This window comes from Haliotis rufescens, unplaced genomic scaffold (assembly GCF_023055435.1).
Source record: "Haliotis rufescens isolate VD_foot unplaced genomic scaffold, xgHalRufe1.0.p SCAF_11, whole genome shotgun sequence".
Lineage (NCBI taxonomy): Eukaryota > Metazoa > Mollusca > Gastropoda > Lepetellida > Haliotidae > Haliotis > Haliotis rufescens.
Window position 1 is genome coordinate 25677602 of NW_025963791.1, and position 22987 is coordinate 25700588.

General features: G+C 34.8%; 1 protein-coding gene across 5 annotated transcripts in view; it reads right to left on the reverse strand.

Moving 5' to 3' along the window:
- The window catches only part of LOC124132769 (serine/threonine-protein phosphatase PP1-like), a 103557-nt gene that overhangs the window by 33556 nt on the left and 47014 nt on the right, over positions 1 to 22987 (reverse strand). For 2 of the 5 annotated variants that reach the window (XM_046496888.2, XM_048392445.1), the window contains exons 2-4: positions 2517 to 2646; positions 1332 to 1537; positions 571 to 678 (exon numbers count right to left, since the gene is read on the reverse strand). In XM_046496888.2, the coding sequence (XP_046352844.1) occupies positions 571 to 678; positions 1332 to 1537; positions 2517 to 2588 (386 nt within the window). In that variant the 5' untranslated portion in view covers positions 2589 to 2646. Of the gene's footprint in view, positions 1 to 570; positions 679 to 1331; positions 1538 to 2516; positions 2647 to 2882; positions 3299 to 10225; positions 10364 to 22987 lie in introns of those variants that run through there. The other 3 variants (XM_046496887.2, XM_046496886.2, XM_048392444.1) reach the window with 3 other exon arrangements.

The window sequence follows — 22987 nt, forward strand, 5'->3', positions numbered from 1 at the left end:
CATCAACACCATACGGAAAACAAATTGTTTACTTTACATTCCCATATTAACTGCCCATGTCACATTCTTAGGTGCAGAAATGACTGTGTAAAGGTCAAATACATTCAAATCAGATATAAATTCTATAAACAGTCTATACATGCCATTGCTGGGACTACATACAGAAAGTTTCAGCTTCATAACCTAAGAGGAAATGCCAAAATGCACTATCACTACGGCAGGTATGTTAAGATCAAGCATGACACAAGCTGCAATGAATCTTTTATGGTCAGTTTCTATTATAAGCTGAAATAACATCTTTCAGGGATAATTCTAGGGTTGGACCTTGTGCTTTTAGCCCCTAACTTTGAAAAAAGGCCCACATTTTCAAATACAATGGGGCATTTTAACTGCTGTATGGGCAAGTGTGGGTGTACCTTTGGAAGATATGAAATTTTCACATAAAAGGCCTGTGTCAGAAAATTCCTAGAGTGAACCCTGACCTTGATATAATCATTCATTAGAAATTTCCATTTTCCAGCTTGAATGTGCTCCCTACAATCTACAGTTGAAGAAAACATGATAACGTACCGATTGATTGATGCACATTCATGGTTCCCTCGTAGCAAAAAGAAGTTGTTTGGATATTTGATCTTATATGCTAGTACCAAACATATAGTCTCAAGGGATCTTTTACCTCTGAAAATATAAATAAAACATAACAATTAGGCAAGTATTCAAGTTCTCACTAGTGCACATTATTTATTCATATTCAACTGAAAGAATTTTGACTACCATTGTATTCTGGAGCTCCATTAATAGTGATCAATGGTTCACACTTGGTATGGTTCCTTATCTAAATGCATTTATTATGTAGGCATAGGTGTTATATCTGTAACTTTTTGCTCACAACAGTATATGAATCATTAAGAACACTCTACAGGAAGCCATGGCTTTACAATGTGTTGAAGTGCAAAGGACAAATGAGAAACATCACCAACATTTCTACACAGCCTGATTAACATGAACTTCTAAACTGCAACTGATATAGCTTACAGATAACAATATTTCAAGATAACAAAAGCTTTGTAACAGCTTTAATCACTAATAGCTTGTTTTATCATAATAAATCTTTAAGCATCAACAAATCTTGAATTAATTTCGGCCTTATCCATAATCTGCTTCTGTTGACTCATCTGATGTACTTCAGGAAAACACATTGACCCTTTAAGTCAATGAATCAATCAGACCTATTTTCAGACCAATGCTACACAAATATGGTTGAAATGGTATCCTGGCAACCCCTAAATTCCCAAAGGCCTGCAGGGTAATGATTCAAAGGTTTCACGAACCTGTCTACATAATCACCAAGAAAAAGATAATTTGCATCTGGTGGAAATCCACATTTGTCGAAGTGTCGCAGCAGGTCCTCGTATTGGCCATGTATATCTCCACATATATTGACAGGCGATTCCAGTTCCAGCAGCATGGGCTGTTCCAGGAATATTCCTCGGGACAGTTGGCATAATTGGCGAATTTGGGTCTCAGGAAGTTGAACCTACAATTTAAATTCAACACTTGACGTATATCTTATTTACATGCAGTAGAGTATATGTCAAGTAAACCAATCTGATGTTTTCAAACACATGCCAACAATTGGCTTAGAACAGAAAGCAAACTATAGTGCCAAAATATATAGAATTTGAAATTTGATTAGTTTCTAGTAGTTTCTAGTATACAGTTGGGCTCAGCTGCAGTGACCTAAACGCTGATAAGTTTAGACGACATGTATCAGACATATCAGACTGCACTTGTGGGTATCACTTTGAAGACACAATTCACTTTTTCTATACCTGTCAAAAATATGATAATATCAGAAACACTATGTATTTCTACACACATGGGTATGATTTAAAAACAATATTACATGGCAGTAGTTTAGTTAGCAGTTCTACAAACATGACTATTCGTAAATCAGTTCACGATTTCATTATCAAAAGCCTAATTTTATGCATTTAGTAATGGATAACTGCATTATCTTATTTCACAGACACCACTTGTATTGGCTTCATATATTTCATTTGTGCATTTAGTATGTTTATGTTTAGCACTATCTTACATATAATCTTATATATAACCAGCTGTTGTAAAGTTATTACCTGGAGAGGTATTTACATAAGCAAGTTTTGCTTTTTTACTGATCCAGATTTCTTTTGAAATAAAAATATGTTTAAACCATAGTTGTGCATGTACTTGCAAAGGCAAGCACAACTAAAATGTGCAATAGTTACGTGTCATCAAGTATTTTTAAAATTTTAAGATGAATGAACAGGAGACAAGATATTTAAACTATCAACACGATCAACAGTTTATCACTTATGTACAAACTACACTTGTATCTCTTGTTAACTTGTCTTGCAGCCATTAATCAGCACCACTGGGGAAAACAAGGTGAGACAAATACTCAAAAAACTGAAGTTACAGTGTAATAACATTAAACAAGTAGATCTAAAATATTAATCTGGATGTGTTTTTACCTGTTTCCCTGGAGAGTCCCTGACAGAGAGCAGCTGTTCAATGATAGAATCCACGTTTAGTTCCCTATTCATGATGGCTGACTTCAAGCTATACTGTGACCAATCAGCCCGTTTTTAGTAATGTGCAGGCCTGTGGGAATGAACAAAAGCAAGCGATCACACACAGGTTACACTAATATAATACCATCGACAACTTTCTATACAAAGCATTACACATTAGCATGTAGAATAAGCAATATTATACATGGATAGATTTGCTGTAATACATAACAAGGCCACATACATATGGTTAGGCTTTGTTAGCTTAACGGGTTACTGGGACATAGCAAGTTAAACCAAGTCATACTGACTGCCCCTACCACTCACCTATAAATGTTTACATCCCCTTCAGTGTATTCATTACTACTTACTGATAGCTATTTGTTCAAAAGTGTATTTTCATAGATTGAATACTAACTGAAAATGTTTATGTGGGTTCAATAAACTTCCCTTTGGGGTTGCTGCGTATTCCAATTCTTTTGATGTATTTATCCAATATCTGCTGAATGCAAACACGATTACTTTCCTGACCATCCAGACCCAGTAGGGCCTCAATGGATAACCAGGCAATTTTCAAGAGAGAGGCTAAAAACTGTGCATTGAGTATTGAAAATGGCAGTAATTCAACTGCAGTGTATGTGTGGACAACAGTGCTGTGACAGGTGGACAAAGGCTCTGTTGACAATGTGCAACAGTGATATTCAGAAACCCGGCAACAACCACCACACTCCTCTCCATTAGCTCAACCATAAGCTTTACTCCCAGTGTGTCAAAGTCTGTGTTGTTGCTGGACTTAACTTTATTCATATATATATATATATAAGTCATGGCTATAAACACCAGTTAGGAATAGTAGTTTTCTCACAAAATATAGTAATTTTATTCTTACAAAAACAAATAATCTGAAATTGATTGTGGACTTGTTGGGCATAGTTCATGGTGTCGATCAATTTGGGTAGGAAATTATGTTTCAAAAATGCCATTTTATTGTTCCTCATTCCAAAATTTGTATGGAAATTCAAGAAGGTCATCTTATTGATTAACTTTTGACAAATGATGTTTTAGTAATATTGTATGTAACTAATAGTCCAAACGCAGGCACAAACTTTCATCCTGAGAGTAAAATCAAAATTACTCTGTGTTCGTTCGCATGGTTTTAACAAAAAAGGGAGTATTTTATCACTTACATAGGTAGATACGTTTGTCAATTAATATAGTTATGATGAAATAGTGTTTAATCTAAAAGTGAAACCAGGGTTTTACATTGACCTTCTAATCTAGGAGTCAAGAGGATTGCCAATTACTTTTTTCAAGGGTCCTTACAGAAAATATGAGGGTCCTGTAAACTAATGAAAAGATATTGAGTACTGTACTGTAAGATGTAATAACTACTTTACTTCATAATACTGGAACTCCATATTTCTTGTCAAGAATTTGGTACTCTGAATATTATTGTTCGTCCCTCGGGATGCAATATGTATTTTTTCTGCATTCATTCAAAACATTTGTGGGTACTGGACGCACATTTCTGCGTCGTTTAAAGCCTGGATACAATATACTCATGTGAGTAGTGTTTCCAAGAATTCACATTACAAATTTCATAGTCAAAATTGGCTTTTGTGTATTTAAACTTTTGCACCACCCAAACTAACAAGAGTTAACAGGTGCATATGTTTGAGGTATGTAACAAGATGCCCATGACTGATCTTGACATCACATATTTAAGAGGTCAATGACCCACTGCTGTATAATCATTGTTCAAAATCACTTTTATTCTATGACAAAATAATTTCCTTTATGCATGCCAGGGTATCACTACCTGCTACCTTTATGGCAATTTCAATTCTAAACAGGACCAAGAATGAAACTGTCAAACAAGTAAAATATAATGTCCTGATATTAGCATTGTTTGTAAACAAATAACCCTGCATTCAAAATGACATTACAACTCCTTGAATTCGGCCACCTTGATTAATTTCCAATGCTAACATAAACTGTGTTAACCTGACACCTAAAGCAGTTTTGTTCCATAACAATCCACCATGAGTATCTGATAAAGGATATCACCACCTTTACTAGTAATGTACTAACCTAAATTATGTAAACATACAATAGGTGCACCATTCGTTAAATGTATATATGTAATAAGTGATTATTTCAATTGAATAATTAAATTAACATGAGAATTCATCAATGAACAGAAATACTTGTGTTTTCATAAAAATCTTAAAAGTGGCAATTTATATATTACCGGGTACCTAATCAGTAAAGGTTACAACTTGCTTCTTCACCATTTCATTGATTTAACTTATAATAAATGCCAAGTTTATAAAGGAAAACTTGAAATTATTCTAGTTTTGCTCAAGAAACAAATTATATTATTATGGACTGAGATGGTGTTCAGTATAATTCAGCGTTTGAAATTAAGTGGAGTCTTGTGGTCCTGAGGTTTGCTCCTATGTTATTCGTAGGGATCCCCTAAATTGTTACCTTTTAACATCAGATCTATGACAAGGACCCCAGTGTGTGCATGCATGTTACACAAAGTTACTTTTCTCAGTTCTACATGAGATAACACCAAGCACAAAAATGCCTAAAAGCAGTAACCCTTCACTAAAATCAAAAGAGTAGGATCTAGAAAGGTCTGCAATGGGACTGATGTCCTGATAATAATACTTCTCTTAACGCATCATATCTTGATAACCTTTTTGTCACCAAACTATTTTTGACATTTTGAGTGTATTGCAGACTCATTGACACAAATTTGTTCGAAATTGAAGTGGTCTGCAAATAACAATGAAAATTGGCTGGGAACAAATGCTATTATTTTACCATTATCATCCATGAAGATGGGCCGGTTTTGACAGGCCAGTAGATATGAGACTCACCATTACAGAGGGTAAATCTGCTTATTTTATTGACTATGGACATGAAGACTACTTTCCTAATTTCATGCATAACCACTGAGGTTTAAAAAAATAAAACAATTGGTTCTCAGGCAATGGCTTTTGACAATATAGTGCTAAGACATTATCGTGAGCATGTAACATTATCGTGAACATGTCAACAACTCTGTACTGAAGTATGCAAGTTAGTCCTATTACACTATCAGGCAATGAAAGTGTTCATTGTCTATCTAGACATATGTTTGTAATCCATCTGCGAAATTGTGTAAGTACTGATCAACAAATCACAATATTTGGTGGAATATTTTCTTTCAATTTATATCTTTTTTGAAAATGGAAATAAAAATTAAACATGTGACAAGACTTTATGATGATGTGGGCTATGCCTGAGAACCAAGACTATATTTTAGCCTGATCAAGGTGTTTTTTATATCTCCCATTCTTCATTGGTTTACATTTATCAATGGTCACATATCATTTTCCTGAATTCTCCCTACATAGCTACTGTGCAACAGCTTTCTGTAACTGAAAATATTGAACAGTAGATAATGGCTGAAATATTTGGCTTACATAGTAATGGATGTTATATGGATCCCCATGTGACATGTTTTTTGTGAGTGTCACCTATTTTCGAGCCCCTAAACAATACGTGACCATGCACTTACAATCAAGGTAGACGCTTCAAAGCCCACTTAAAACGGAAAAGTGTTCGCAACTAGCCCCAGAAGTGATGGTAGGAATTAAGCTACACAAGGTAAGATATTTAATAAGTAATGAAATCATACCTCAAAACTTACTTTCACTTATGCACATTTTTATCAAACTTGATCTGATGTTAATTTTGCATCAAAACCATTGTTTGCAGAGATGATGTATCTGATGCTGTTTGTAAACTTCCTGTGTGTCATGTGACTGATCATGTTGTGCATCTATTTTAACCTGACCGTAATGGAGGGGATCGAAATCATGTGACGGTAATAAGATGCCGCCTGATCAAGTTGACCCACTCGGCGAGATATTATCACTTTAAAATTAACAAGACATGATCACTTGACCACCAATGTAATAGAAATAAAAGTTCTCACAGGTAAGAGTTAATTTTAGTCTATTGGGATTGTTATTACACATAAAATCAGAAATACTTCTTAGGTGCTCAAAAACCCATAACACAAGGATAATATTATTGTGTATTTGAACCCTGATGATTTCTTCTATAATTTTAAACTCCAAATAGGTCAAATGTCCACATGAACTTATCCCTCCAAACCAATTAAACAAATTTGAATTATGTAACAGAAGACATCACAAGAGTGTTGTTACCAAAAACAATTGTGTCACAGCAGCACATTTCTGCTTCCACCACTCTAACCTGTCATTATACAAGCTTGATAATGCACCGAACAGCTTCAAGTCCAAGTTGTTTCTGTTTCAAATTTAGGATTTATTAGCTTCAAGTTTGTTAGGTGAAACACATTTTCTTAGCTCTTCCAATATACTCAGTTTTGATAAGTATCTCTTAGATAAGCTAATTTTCAGCTGTTTCTGAGAAAACTTACTTGACAAATATTTTTCGTGACCAATTTTTTAAATCAGTCCTGACAAGTATTTCATAGACATGAAAGCATGCAAACTTTCATTCATAAACTTAAGTAGTTTCTGAGAAAACTTTTCCCCATTGCACACACTATGCACAAAGTAAAATAATATGGATCAAGGGTCGTAATTCTGTAAAAAATAACTGAGGGGACCAATTTTCAAACTTCAGTCTTGACAATTATTAGTTAGATAAGTATTCAAACTTTCACTCATGTAACTTCAGTAGTTTCTGAGAAAGCTTGTCCCTATTTCACACAGTGTGCATTAAGTTGAAAAACAAGGAGCAAGGGCTATAATCTCTAAAATAATAAAGAACAGGACCAATTTTCGAAATCAGTAAGCGATCTAACCCACTCAGCCACCGAGGCTTCCACAAAAATGAAAGTCCGACAACTGGTAGTCTAGATCACGTACTTTGAGTACCCCTCTGACAAGTGTAAATTTGCACGGCTCCCATAGCTGCTATGAATACACAATGCCATTTAGAAAGTGGTCAAATGTAACACATGTTATATTTGGGATAACACTTTCTTAGTAAAGTACAGATTCTAGTACTATTTTGAGTTGAGTCCCGTTCGGTTTCAGCATCACTGGAAATTCACAAAACAAATCAATCACCGTTAGCTGTAGTTGATAAATAAATGAGTGTTAGTGTTGATGTTTCATGCCTCAGTCAACAATATGCTTACTTGTAGATTTCCCTGGGACTTTCTATTTGTCAGTCCTAAGAACTTTCAGTATATGCTGCAGCCATTTGCATGACATACATGGAGATTTCCTTGTTTGAATAACAACATATTGTGTGAAGAAAATGTATAATGAACCTCTTAACTTTGATTGTGTTTTTTTTTTATCAGAACAAAAATATGTGCTAAATCTAATGTACGATTTAATTATTTTAAATGATTCAAACATGCATACTCTTTGCATCCCATGCGACTCAGTGCATATTACTTGTGCCCACTCTCAATCTATATATGTTTATGTGCTGCAATATTTTGCATCCAGTAAAACCCAGTCACTATCAGTCATATCATAGTGTTCACAAACAAACAAACACACAGATACCTAGATATTGCCAAAGTAACTAAAAACATTCTGCACAGAAACTCAAAACTACTGCCAATTTAATTGACCACCTGACATCTCTGAGAACTTGTAGCCAGTGATAAACAAATAATGAAGGTTACTTCAACTTTAATTTCATAGCCATACAGTTGCAAGAAAGATTTTAATTATATTTCCTTTGTACTCAAATTGTCAGACATTCCAAGAAATATCAGAACATAGCCAGTGTTGGAAATTAGGGTCCAGGACCCTTAATTTTTGCCCCTATTTTATTTGAATCTAGAGACCCCCTAAATCTTTAACTTTTAACATAAGGATCATAAATAGGACCTAGCTTTACATGATTAACTTATGAACACTAATAGCTATGACAACATCTGACAAAATATCAAGTCCATCAAGTTTTTCTACAACACTAATATCAAGGGTGTATGTTAGTAAGCAGTGGTTGATGGTATGATCAATAACCCATGCTGTTAGGGATACACCGACAGACACTAGTCACCTTAGTCATGCATTGTAACCAGCTAATCCCCATTGTAGTCAGGTCTTATGACAAGCCTGACACCTTGGGTAAAGTTCAGTTACCGAAAAATATCTTTGGGCTGATAAAAAACTAAGTCATGACAATTGCCAACTTGCTAAGATTTATTGACAAGTGACACTTGAATGTCCATACTTTGTGTCTGTTCAGATGACAAGACAGTGTTAGAAACTGGTAAGAAATCTACAAGAGTAATGTAAGGAAAAATAGAAATTACATAAGTCCTCATAAAAAAGTTGTGGTTTAGAGTACACATAATAAAAAAAAGGGAATATTTCCAAAGTTAGTTACTAACTTCTACGAACCCTGCAACTATGTTCAAGGACTACTTTAAAGTTAGTGTTTTTTTGCTATACATATTGTTGTGTGCGTTTTGTTTTGTTATTTCTAAATTGGAGACCAGGCTTGGCAAATTGGTAGTTCCAGCAAGTTTGATTAAATCAAACACATTTGTCTTCCAACACAAATTCTATAATGAATAATTTGTTTGAATATCAATCTTGCTGTAGCGTTTTCCCTATGAACACAATGTCACTAATTAAGATATTTTTTGCTGAAAATACACAGCAGACTGGAGCATACAACCATGGCTTAGTCCATCTTTAAATTAGATACGGGCGATATATTTGGAAGCACTTATTTTCCTAGGCATAAATTTCCGGAACATTTCCCATAATGACTGAGACAAGACTGAGTTAGTTTCTTTGCTTACATATCTATAGTACACCGCAACATAAACTTGTACAGTTGAGAAAGATACAATGAAACTTGAATAGTCACACAACTGACTCAATGAAACCTGAGTAGGGCCTCACAACTACACAAGATCCCACCACAGAATAGACATTAATAAACACGTGAAAGGCTGAATGTCAATAAGCCGAAGAGTGCCATTAGACAATTATCCCCAAATATCATAGAACGTGTCTGGGAATCCTCTTTGGGTATTGTTAGAATACTAGCGCAAGCACATTTTCCTTGTTGATACAACATTAATATTTTGGCCAATCTTAATGCAATATTCGAATATTTTGGGAAATATTGTCAACACACGTAACGCACGCAGCAAAATGGTTTGTGAAATAACTCAAAATAAGAATAATTTGGCCATTCAATCCAAACATGCAATATTGTCCCGCACATCATGTTCATCAATTTACGACACGCGGCCAAATTCATGTTAGACATCAGAATTCAAGACATAAATATGCAGAAGGTGACATGATAATTATTTTTGTGCTCGGTCCTGAGAGAGTTCTTATTATGCATTGTTATGACAGAATCCTTCAAACAAACGTTCACAATGCTAATATCATGCTACGCACAGAATACATACAGAATAATACAGATATGAACATAAACAATGGCATTAAACTGTCTCTCACGACAAACCATGAATTGACAGCCCGATGACCTGTCAGTGCGAGGTCAAAAGAAGAGGCGTCTGCTACGACAGTCAACTCGATGAGTTCAATTCACTTGATCTAGTCATATCCTGAGGTATCTCGTGATGGAATGGCATATCGTGGATCAAGTGTATCACCTAATAACATTACCTGCCACACTTCCGATCACAAAATGAAAGAATTTTCACAAACCATTGGTAAAACATGTCAATCGCACAAAAATCCACTCCTCCGATTCCGCGCCATGATGAGATTCTGACATTAGTCACGTGGTGGTTGCCACTAGCAACTCATTTCGCTTTCAACGCACCGACCTCTTTTCATCAACCCAGCTCCCTAAATGACTCTCATTTTTATGTAATCGTCAGTGGGACAGAGCCGAATAACGCGATTGATTTATTTTGCCCGTGTCAGTTCTCGTAAGGACTTTCATTAAATATACATGATCACATTTTCTTTGTCTCGGATTAATTAAATACCCGGGCGCGACAGTATTATCACACCGGCTGTGACTCAAGTTATATTGACAGTTAGGTTCTCTTTCGGGATCATTCGGTGTGAGTTGCAAAGTGTGCATGTTCTGTCATTAGGCTTATGTAGAAACAATACTTGACTTGTTTACAAGGATATGATTGTTATTGTTTATTTCAACAAAAGATGTGTTTTCATGTTTAGTATCAAAACGTATCCATATCAGATCTATACGTTTTTCTACTAGTCACTGTGCGGTTATTGATCAATCACACTGATAATTATTCTGTTAGCGATTCGTTCAGTCATTTAGACAGTTTATTCCCCATTCAAATATATAACATTATCGTTAAACCGAATTTACTCTTACAGTTAATCAGCCAGTTATTCGTTCATTTTACCAGCTTATTCTCCATTCCAACTTATATAGATATGGTTAAATCAAACTTACAATTATTCTGTCAATGTGTTTGTTGTTTAACGCCGCACTCAGCAATATTCCAGCTATATGAAGGCGCTATATTTGTATGTTCATCAATTTGTATGGTCGTCAATTTGTATATGGTCGTCAATTTGTATGGTCATCAATTTGTATGGTCATCAATGTGTATATGGTCATCAATTTGTATGGTCATCAATTTGTATATGGTCATTAATTTGTATATGGTCATTAGTTTGTATATGGTCATCAATTTATATGGTCATTCATTTAACCAGCTTATTCCTCGTTCAAACGTATAGTGTTGTGGTAAAATCAAAGTTATTTTTACATTTCTTCAGGCAGTTATTCGTTCGATCATTTAACCAGCTTATTCCTCATTCCAACCTAAACGTCCCTCTTCATCACTTTGAGCTCACATTTAGATGAAACTTAAATATTTACATACATTTTATATTTATGATAGTTGTTCATTTGCAGTGGAATAACTGGATCACGACAACTAATGATCAGAGATCGATATCGATTATCCTTTTTCTTCTTAAAGTGCGAATATTGATCTTGAGCCTGTTTGTTTATTTCAGAATGAGCGTTTTCCAAACATGGAAGTCGATGATCTAAGCGTATGAATAATCAAAAGCGCCTGTCTCTACTTTAGAGGACGCATATCAACCACGAGTGTATTTTTTGTACAACTGATATATTTTAGTTGGGCTTTTCGGACCCTTTCATGAGGCCTACGATAAACATATGACTGAGAGTTTGTTTATATTTTAACCAGCTTTAGGGGTGGGGGAAGGTGAGTTGAGGTAAGCTGAAAAGGTGTGTAACGTCGCGTTCAAGAATATTGTACCTATCTATAGCGTGCGTGTGTGTGTGTGTGTGCTTGTACTTGTACGAACTAATGCCTGTTTTATTGTGCTAGCCAACTGAGATACCATGCCGCAATTGCACACGTGGGAGTGAATTGTAAGGGTGCAAACAACCAAGAAAAGCCGACAGGGGGGTGTAGTCAAATAATTTGACATGAGTTTGTAAGTAATGAGTCACGCCCCCACGTTTGGTCAAACATTCGTTTATCCGGCGTGGCGTGGTCCAGACCAATATCCCAATGACAATTTGAAGGTGCCGTGTCCACTTTTCCAGCTGCGTCTGGCCATTTCGGCTAACATAGCGGGTGGCCTTTGACGCCGACTAATATCTCTCCCGTTCATGTGTCAGACGTGTGTTGTGCCCTTAAACCTACAATGGTCTTAAGTCTACAATATTCATGAGTGGGCGTGGCTTGTGTATGCACACGACACTTATTTCGTACGCACTGCTTCTCAATTGAACCCGGAAGTGCATCGAACTTCTGCCGTGTTGTGACAGCACACAGCGTGCAGTGAGACTGCATTGTTTGCGGTACAGCAGAACCTGAAGAAACTTTCCTTTTTATCAATCTGTAAACTATCATTTTTTTATGCAAAACTAAGAGGAAATAAATCAAAATTTTTGTAAAACGTTCGTGTATTTTGTAAGCAAGTGTGGAATTTTAAGGAATTTTATTCCCAGTATCACCTTCCACTTTGCCATTGTCTCATGGAAAATAAACACTGGGAATTGGGCATTAAAATAGGAAATATTCCTTCTCGTTAGCAGTGTGTCATAACTCCCGTATAGCAACGTATATATCAAGTTCCATACCAACTACTTCTCGTGCACTCCGTGTTTCCTTCAGCGTTTTCAGTTGTGGTGTATTTGGATGGGCTAAATATGGACACGATAACTTTCTAAATATCCAGTATAACATTCAATTCAAAATTCAAATTCTAATCCAGGCTGGTAGTGTTCATATTCATTACATTAAATATGGTTAAATGTCAGTGGTTTTCATTCCCCATCAGATAATTTGAAGAGGACAAGAAAGTGATGTGTCCCCCCCCCCCCCCCCCCCCCCCCCCCCCACACACACACACACAAGATGATTGATCAATATCAGTATTGTATATTCATAAAAATTATATTGAATTCGTTTTTGTTTTGTTTGCAGGTCTTACCAGTTGGAACTGGTGTTTATATTGGTGTTCATGTTAGGGTCAGATAAAGTATAACTTTTTTTAATCAATAAACTGGAATTTAGTTGTGCATTTTTGGTATGCATTAGAAGTATTGTATACAGGCTACTAGTATATGGCTCCTTGTAATTCTATACTCATTGTGGGCAAGTCTAGATGAATCCAACGTCAAAATGTTCTTACTCTTTACATAATCTAGAAATTATTATTTAAAACTAATACGTTTTGCCTTCGAGACTTGTGCAAATGTAACAGGCTACCCATTGTACAAGTTAGGCAAATTAAACAGTACAAATGTCTCAGTTGGTTTATAAGACATCATTAGTTAATGTAAGTGTTTGGGACATCCTGTGAAAACATAAACAAAGTAAATTGTGGCAGCAGTGAGGTAGTTTGTTTTAATGCTGCTATAAGCATAATGCCAGTCACATCACTGTAGAGGGCACCAAGTGTACACATTTGCATGTGGGTGGGGTGAAGTCACATACCAGTCAGCAGGACCTGTGCCCTACATCTGTGTATATTATTAGTTTTACACTCACATCTATACATAGGATGTGAAGCACATGTATTACCATGAATAGAACACCTTCTTTACATCAAATTATACATGCATTTTGTCTGCTGTTAAATTGTGTGTTCAAATCTGAAGAAAGAAGAGGATACTCCTATGTAGGAACTAAATAATGTTTGTGTAATTATGTCTCCCCCAGAATGGAGGGAGACATATTGTTTTTGGCACGGTTCCCGTCGGCGTCGGCGTCGGCGTCGGCGTCGGCGTTCCCACCGTTTCCGGACCATAACTCGGAAACCGTTTAATATTTTTTCGCGAAACTTTGTATACACATTAACCCAGCACTGAAGTGGTGCCTTTTGCTATTTAGAGATTTTTGACATTTTTATTTTTTCTCGTTTCCATGGAGATAACTTGAACATAGGCTCTGAATGGGGGTAAGCTTTGTTTCCTGACCATAACTCAGAAACCGTTTAATATTTTTTCGCGAAACTTTGTATACACATTAACCCAGCACTGAAGTGGTGCCTTTTGCTATTTAGAGATTTTTGACATTTTTATTTTTTCTCGTTTCCATGGAGATAACTTGAACATAGACTCTGAATGGGGGTAAGCTTGGTTTCCGGACCATAACTCAGAAACCGTTTAATATTTTATCGCGAAACTTTGTATACACATTAACCCAGCACTGAAGTGGTGCCTTTTGCTATTTAGAGATTTTTGACATTTTTATTTTTTCTCGTTTCCATGGAGATAACTTGAACATAGACTCTGAATGGGGGTAAGCTTGGTTTCCGGACCATAACTCAGAAACCGTTTAATATTTTATCGCGAAACTTTGTATACACATTAACCCAGCACTGAAGTGGTGCCTTTTGCTATTTAGAGATTTTTGACATTTTTAGTTTTTTCTCGTTTCCATGGAGATAAGTTGAACATAGGCTCTGAATGGGGGTAAGCTTTGTTTCCTGACCATAACTCAGAAACCGTTTAATATTTTTTCGCGAAACTTTGTATACACATTAACCCAGCACTGAAGTGGTGCCTTTTGCTATTTAGAGATTTTTGACATTTTTATTTTTTCTCGTTTCCATGGAGATAACTTGAACATAGACTCTGAATGGGGGTAAGCTTGGTTTCCGGCCCAGAACTCGGAAACCGTTTAATATTTTTTCGCGAAACTTTGTATACACATTAACCCAGCACTGAAGTGGTGCCTTTTGCTATTTAGAGATTTTTGACATTTTTATTTTTTCTCGTTTCCATGGAGATAACTTGAACATAGGCTCTGAATGGGGGTAAGCTTTGTTTCCGGACCATAACTCAGAAACCGTTTAATATTTTTTCGCGAAACTTTGTAAACACATTAACCCAGCACTGAGGTGGTGCCTTTTGCTATTTAGAGATTTTTGACATTTTTAGTTTTTTCTCGTTTCCATGGAGATAAGTTGAACATAGGCTCTGAATGGGGGTAAGCTTTGTTTCCTGACCATAACTCAGAAACCGTTTAATATTTTTTCGCGAAACTTTGTATACACATTAATCCAGCACTGAAGTGGTGCCCATTAGTTGTTTGAAATTTCTAGGAGTTCTATTTTTGTCTCTGTTATTTAGTAATGGAGGGTGGGAATGAAGAGATGGGGTTTAACGTGAAATTAACGAATGAATGGGGGTTAGGGGAGTGGGGGGAGACATATGTTTTTACGAGTAAAAACACTTTCTAGTTAGAGATGGTGTAAGCTTCACATTGGCTTTTAGTTTGTGACACACGATTGGACATTCATGCAATGATAACTTAATACAAGAAAGAAGTGTATGTAGCTGAACATAGATAAGCTGTTCAAGGTACATTTGTCAAGGTTGACATTGTGTGAGAAGTCAGATTGTAGACATCCATCACCTCCTGGGGTTAGTTGTTGGTGTATTCACTTCACATGACAAAAGAAATGAAGTTCACTGAAGATGTTTTATTACAAAAATACAAAACAACCTATGTATATTATTGATGACAAATCTGAGGCACATAAGAAACAAACAAACAAACATATAAGAAATTGTTAGCTAACAACAACCTATGCATACTACATGATCATATATTTTTTATACTTTTTTCACTCTTGTTTAATGCTTTATTCAGCCATGTTCCAGCCACCTGTATGCAAATTCAGACCAGACAAATCAGTCATTCCTATTATGAGCAACGATCCACACCATCGGGGTACGATGACACACAATCAATAAAGTCACCAAATCTAACATCCAGATCTATTTAGTCGCCTGTTATCACAAGAATAGATTGCTGGGGTCCTGTTCTAAACCGTATTGCAACAAGGTAGACTAAATGATTATTATGTTAAATATAATCATATGTGGTATTCAAGCGCTTAATTGGTAGACACAAATATATTTTTATGGCTGTTGAAATAAGTCAGCAAAATAATCTAACACACAAGAAATGCCAGATGAATAATGATAGCCATTGGCTCCTTAACATTAAATGAACATAAACCTGGAGGTTACAAAAATATGACAAAGACCATTATACACGTCATTTTCATGGAAATTAAATGTTTCTAGAATGCAAACCAATGTAACTAGCAAATGTTTAAAAATACTTGGAAAATCAGAAACATTTCCATTTACTCAAAATGTCTTAAAAAAACTACCATGTATTTCAAGTCCAAACCATCACAATTTCTTCGTCCAAATATAACCCAGTCTCTGCATTACACAAGTAATACAGTTAATACAACCATGTGTCCCAATAACCTCAAATGTCACCTTGAACATTGACATATATAGCACTTACATTTAATGTGGCAGTATTTGTAAGGATGTACATATATAGTTTCATGTCTACAGAGAAAACCATGCCTCATACAGTAATTAAAATGTGTTTTGAAAATATCAGAACACAGACCTTAACCTTTAATAATTTTAACCAAAGCCTAAACAAAGCAAGTACACATAATAAAGAAGGCATATACAATTTTGATAAATGCATGAATACCCCCTACTTGCAAAGCGTAACCACAATTGTGTTTGTCTTGTGTCATGGACATTTTACCAAAACAACTCCCCAGGAACATTTTGAAAAACTCTTGTGAAGAATAATCCCCCAAATAATTAATCTTTGTGTAGTGGTTTAATAGTTACTTTCATACAACCACTTGTATTACCTTCCATGTTCGTATTAAGTGTCCATGTTATTTACCAGTAAGTAATCGTTTCAGAAAATGGTCCAAAGAAACAAAATATGTAAAAATGTGAGACATTATTATTACATTATTATTAAACTGACACATAACAATATGAAAATGTACAGCATAATGTCACACATCAGACATTCTGTGCATATATAACAATTACACATCAACAACTTTCTGAGTTGTGGCAGAAAGCCACAGTTTCCCACACTTCCCTTGGCAGACATGCATAGAGTTGGTGCAGTCTTCATGATCTACTGTCATGAGCAGAACTCAGACAGAGTAGAAATGTGGCATCACTTTATTATTCCAATGGTCATTACATGGCAACATCCAATATACACAAATATCAAACCATCTCTCTCAAATAACTGTACATGAATTCTAGAGCTGGGACGAGTCCAAATTTACAACCCGGGGCCCCACCCCACTATTATCTGACCTGTAAGGTCTCAAGAGATACAAAATGTCCGATTGTGATTTTTTTTACCACAGTACATGCAAAACGTATTTAGATACATGAATTAAACAATCTGGTCATGCATACACTGAAGGTGACTTAAGTTATATATCTTTATTCAACCATATGAAAAGAAATTCGAACATTAGTGACATGTTGTGTAACCATAGAGTTCTAGATAAATTTTGTTATTAAACAATATATCATGTGACTAACTGATTCTGCTCACAAGTTAGAAATGGGATTTACTATCAGTAGTCAAAACAAAATCTTAAGATTCCATTATATGTCAAGTATATAGGCGTTATCCCATTTCTGGTTGAGGGGACATGAGTAATAATATAGTCAAAAATCTCTTAAAATTAGAAATATTGACCCATAGCATTCATATTCTGCTCTCAAGTTAGAAATGGCATTTACTATCAGTAGCCAAAACAAAATCTTAAGATTCCATTATTTGTCGAGTTTATAGGCGTTATCCCATTTCTGGTCGAGGGGACATGAGTCATAATATAGTCAAAAATCTCTTAAAATTAGAAATATTGACCCATAGCATTCAGGCTTTGCTGACAGGTTGGAAATGGTATTTACTATCAGTAGCTAAAAGAAAATCTTCAGATTCCATTATTTGTCGAGTTTATAGGCGTTATCCCATTTCTGGTTGAGGGGACATGAGTAATAATATAGTCAAAAATCTCTTAAAATTAGAAATATTTACCCATAGCATTCAGGCTTTGCTGACAGGTTTGAAATGGTATTTACTATCAGTAGCTAAAAGAAAATCTTCAGATTCCATTATTTGTCGAGTTTATAGGCGTTATCCCATTTCTGTTCGAGGGGACATCAGTAATAATATAGTCAAAAATCTCTTAAAATTAGAAATATTGACCCATAGCATTCATATTCTGCTCTCAAGTTAGAAATGGCATTTACTATCAGTAGTCAAAACAAAATCTTAAGATTCCATTATATGTCGAGTTTATAGGCGTTATCCCATTTCTGGTTGAGGGGACATGAGTAATAATATAGTCAGAAATCTCTTAAAATTAGAAATATTGTCCCATAGCATTCATATTCTGCTCTCAAGTTAGAAATGGGATTTATTATCAGTAGTCAAAACAAAATCTTAAGATTCCATTATATGTCAAGTATATAGGCGTTATCCCATTTCTGGTTGAGGGGACATGAGTAATAATATAGTCAAAAATCTCTTAAAATTAGAAATATTGACCCATAGCATTCATATTCTGCTCTCAAGTTAGAAATGGGATTTACTATCAGTAGCCAAAACAAAATCTTAAGATTCCATTATTTGTCGAGTGTATAGGCGTTATCCCATTTCTGGTCGAGGGGACATGAGTAATAATATAGTCAAAAATCTCTTAAAATTAGAAATATTTACCCATAGCATTCAGGCTTTGCTGACAGGTTGGAAATGGTATTTACTATCAGTAGCTAAAAGAAAATCTTCAGATTCCATTATTTGTCGAGTTTATAGGCGTTATCCCATTTCTGGTTGAGGGGACATGAGTAATAATATAGTCAAAAATCTCTTAAAATTAGAAATATTGACCCATAGCATTCATATTCTGCTCTCAAGTTAGAAATGGCATTTACTATTAGTAGTCAAAACAAAATCTTCAGATTCCATTATATGTCGAGTTTATAGGCGTTATCCCATTTCTGGTTGAGGGGACATGAGTAATAATATAGTCAAAAATCTCTTAAAATTAGAAATATTGACCCATAGCATTCATATTCTGCTCTCAAGTTAGAAATGGCATTTACTATCAGTAGTCAAAACAAAATCTTAAGATTCCATTATATGTCGACTTTATAGGCGTTATCCCATTTCTGGTCGAGGGGACATGAGTAATAATTTAGTCAAAAATCTCTTAAAATTAGAAATATTGACCCATAGCATTCATATTCTGCTCTCAACTTAGAAATGGGATTTACTATCAGTAGCCAAAAGAAAATCTTAAGATTCCATTATATGTCAAGTATATAGGCGTTATCCCATTTCTGGTCGAGGGGACATGAGTGATAATATAGTCAAAAATCTCTTAAAATTAGAAATATTGACCCATAGCATTCAGGCTTTGCTGACAGGTTGGAAATGGTATTTACTATCAGTAGCTAAAAGAAAATCTTCAGATTCCATTATTTGTCGAGTTTATAGGCATTATCCCATTTCTGGTTGAGGGGACATGAGTAATAATATAGTCAAAAATCTCTTAAAATTAGAAATATTGACCCATAGCATTCATATTCTGCTCTCAAGTTAGAAATGGCATTTACTATTAGTAGTCAAAACAAAATCTTCAGATTCCATTATATGTCGAGTTTATAGGCGTTATCCCATTTCTGGTTGAGGGGACATGAGTAATAATATAGTCAAAAATCTCTTAAAATTAGAAATATTGACCCATAGCATTCATATTCTGCTCTCAAGTTAGAAATGGCATTTACTATCAGTAGTCAAAACAAAATCTTAAGATTCCATTATATGTCGACTTTATAGGCGTTATCCCATTTCTGGTCGAGGGGACATGAGTAATAATTTAGTCAAAAATCTCTTAAAATTAGAAATATTGACCCATAGCATTCATATTCTGCTCTCAACTTAGAAATGGGATTTACTATCAGTAGCCAAAACAAAATCTTAAGATTCCATTATATGTCAAGTATATAGGCGTTATCCCATTTCTGGTCGAGGGGACATGAGTCATAATATAGTCAAAAATCTCTTAAAATTAGAAATATTGACCCATAGCATTCAGGCTTTGCTGACAGGTTGGAAATGGTATTTACTATCAGTAGCTAAAAGAAAATCTTCAGATTCCATTATTTGTCGAGTTTATAGGCGTTATCCCATTTCTGGTTGAGGGGACATGAGTAATAATATAGTCAAAAATCTCTTAAAATTAGAAATATTGACCCATAGCATTCAGGCTTTGCTGACAGGTTTGAAATGGTATTTACTATCAGTAGCTAAAAGAAAATCTTCAGATTCCATTATTTGTCGAGTTTATAGGCGTTATCCCATTTCTGTTCGAGGGGACATCAGTAATAATATAGTCAAAAATCTCTTAAAATTAGAAATATTGACCCATAGCATTCATATTCTGCTCTCAAGTTAGAAATGGCATTTACTATCAGTAGTCAAAACAAAATCTTAAGATTCCATTATATGTCGACTTTATAGGCGTTATCCCATTTCTGGTTGAGGGGACATGAGTAATAATATAATCAAAAATCTCTTAAAATTAGAAATATTGTCCCATAGCATTCATATTCTGCTCTCAAGTTAGAAATGGGATTTATTATCAGTAGTCAAAACAAAATCTTAAGATTCCATTATATGTCAAGTATATAGGCGTTATCCCATTTCTGGTTGAGGGGACATGAGTAATAATATAGTCAAAAATCTCTTAAAATTAGAAATATTGACCCATAGCATTCATATTCTGCTCTCAAGTTAGAAATGGGATTTACTATCAGTAGCCAAAACAAAATCTTCAGATTCCATTATATGTCAAGTTTATAGGCGTTATCCCATTTCTGGTCGAGGGGACATGAGTAATAATTTAGTCAAAAATCTCTTAAAATTAGAAATATTGACCCATAGCATTCATATTCTGCTCTCAACTTAGAAATGGGATTTACTATCAGTAGCCAAAACAAAATCTTAAGATTCCATTATATGTCAAGTATATAGGCGTTATCCCATTTCTGGTCGAGGGGACATGAGTCATAATATAGTCAAAAATCTCTTAAAATTAGAAATATTGACCCATAGCATTCAGGCTTTGCTGACAGGTTGGAAATGGTATTTACTATCAGTAGCTAAAAGAAAATCTTCAGATTCCATTATTTGTCGAGTTTATAGGCGTTATCCCATTTCTGGTTGAGGGGACATGAGTAATAATATAGTCAAAAATCTCTTAAAATTAGAAATATTGACCCATAGCATTCAGGCTTTGCTGACAGGTTTGAAATGGTATTTACTATCAGTAGCTAAAAGAAAATCTTCAGATTCCATTATTTGTCGAGTTTATAGGCGTTATCCCATTTCTGTTCGAGGGGACATCAGTAATAATATAGTCAAAAATCTCTTAAAATTAGAAATATTGACCCATAGCATTCATATTCTGCTCTCAAGTTAGAAATGGCATTTACTATCAGTAGTCAAAACAAAATCTTAAGATTCCATTATATGTCGACTTTATAGGCGTTATCCCATTTCTGGTTGAGGGGACATGAGTAATAATATAATCAAAAATCTCTTAAAATTAGAAATATTGTCCCATAGCATTCATATTCTGCTCTCAAGTTAGAAATGGGATTTATTATCAGTAGTCAAAACAAAATCTTAAGATTCCATTATATGTCAAGTATATAGGCGTTATCCCATTTCTGGTTGAGGGGACATGAGTAATAATATAGTCAAAAATCTCTTAAAATTAGAAATATTGACCCATAGCATTCATATTCTGCTCTCAAGTTAGAAATGGGATTTACTATCAGTAGCCAAAACAAAATCTTCAGATTCCATTATATGTCAAGTTTATAGGCGTTATCCCATTTCTGGTCGAGGGGACATGAGTGATAATATAGTCAAAAATCTCTTAAAATTAGAAATATTGACCCATAGCATTCATATTCTGCTCTCAACTTAGAAATGGGATTTACCATCAGTAGTCAAAACAAAATCTTAAGATTCCATTATTTGTCGAGTGTATAGGCGTTATCCCATTTCTGGTTGAGGGGACATGAGTAATAATATAGTCAAAAATCTCTTAAAATTATAAATATTGACCCATAGCATTCAGGCTTTGCTGACAGGTTGGAAATGGTATTTACTATCAGTAGCTAAAAGAAAATCTTCAGATTCCATTATTTGTCGAGTTTATAGGCGTTATCCCATTTCTGGTTGAGGGGACATGAGTAATAATATAGTCAAAAATCTCTTAAAATTAGAAATATTTACCCATAGCATTCATATTCTGCTCTCAAGTTAGAAATGGCATTTACTATTAGTAGTCAAAACAAAATCTTCAGATTCCATTATATGTCGAGTTTATAGGCGTTATCCCATTTCTGGTTGAGGGGACATGAGTAATAATATAGTCAAAAATCTCTTAAAATTAGAAATATTGACCCATAGCATTCATATTCTGCTCTCAAGTTAGAAATGGCATTTACTATCAGAAGTCAAAACAAAATCTTAAGATTCCATTATATGTCGACTTTATAGGCGTTATCCCATTTCTGGTCGAGGGGACATGAGTGATAATATAGTCAAAAATCTCTTAAAATTAGAAATATTGACCCATAGCATTCATATTCTGCTCTCAAGTTAGAAATGGGATTTACTATCAGTAGCCAAAACAAAATCTTAAGATTCCATTATTTGTCGAGTGTATAGGCGTTATCCCATTTCTGGTCGAGGGGACATGAGTAATAATATAGTCAAAAATCTCTTAAAATTAGAAAAATAGACCCATAGCATTCAGGCTTTGCTGACAGGTTGGAAATGGTATTTACTATCAGTAGCTAAAAGAAAATCTTCAGATTCCATTATTTGTCGAGTTTATAGGCGTTATCCCATTTCTGGTTGAGGGGACATGAGTAATAATATAGTCAAAAATCTCTTAAAATTAGAAATATTGACCCATAGCATTCATATTCTGCTCTCAAGTTAGAAATGGCATTTACTATTAGTAGTCAAAACAAAATCTTCAGATTCCATTATATGTCGA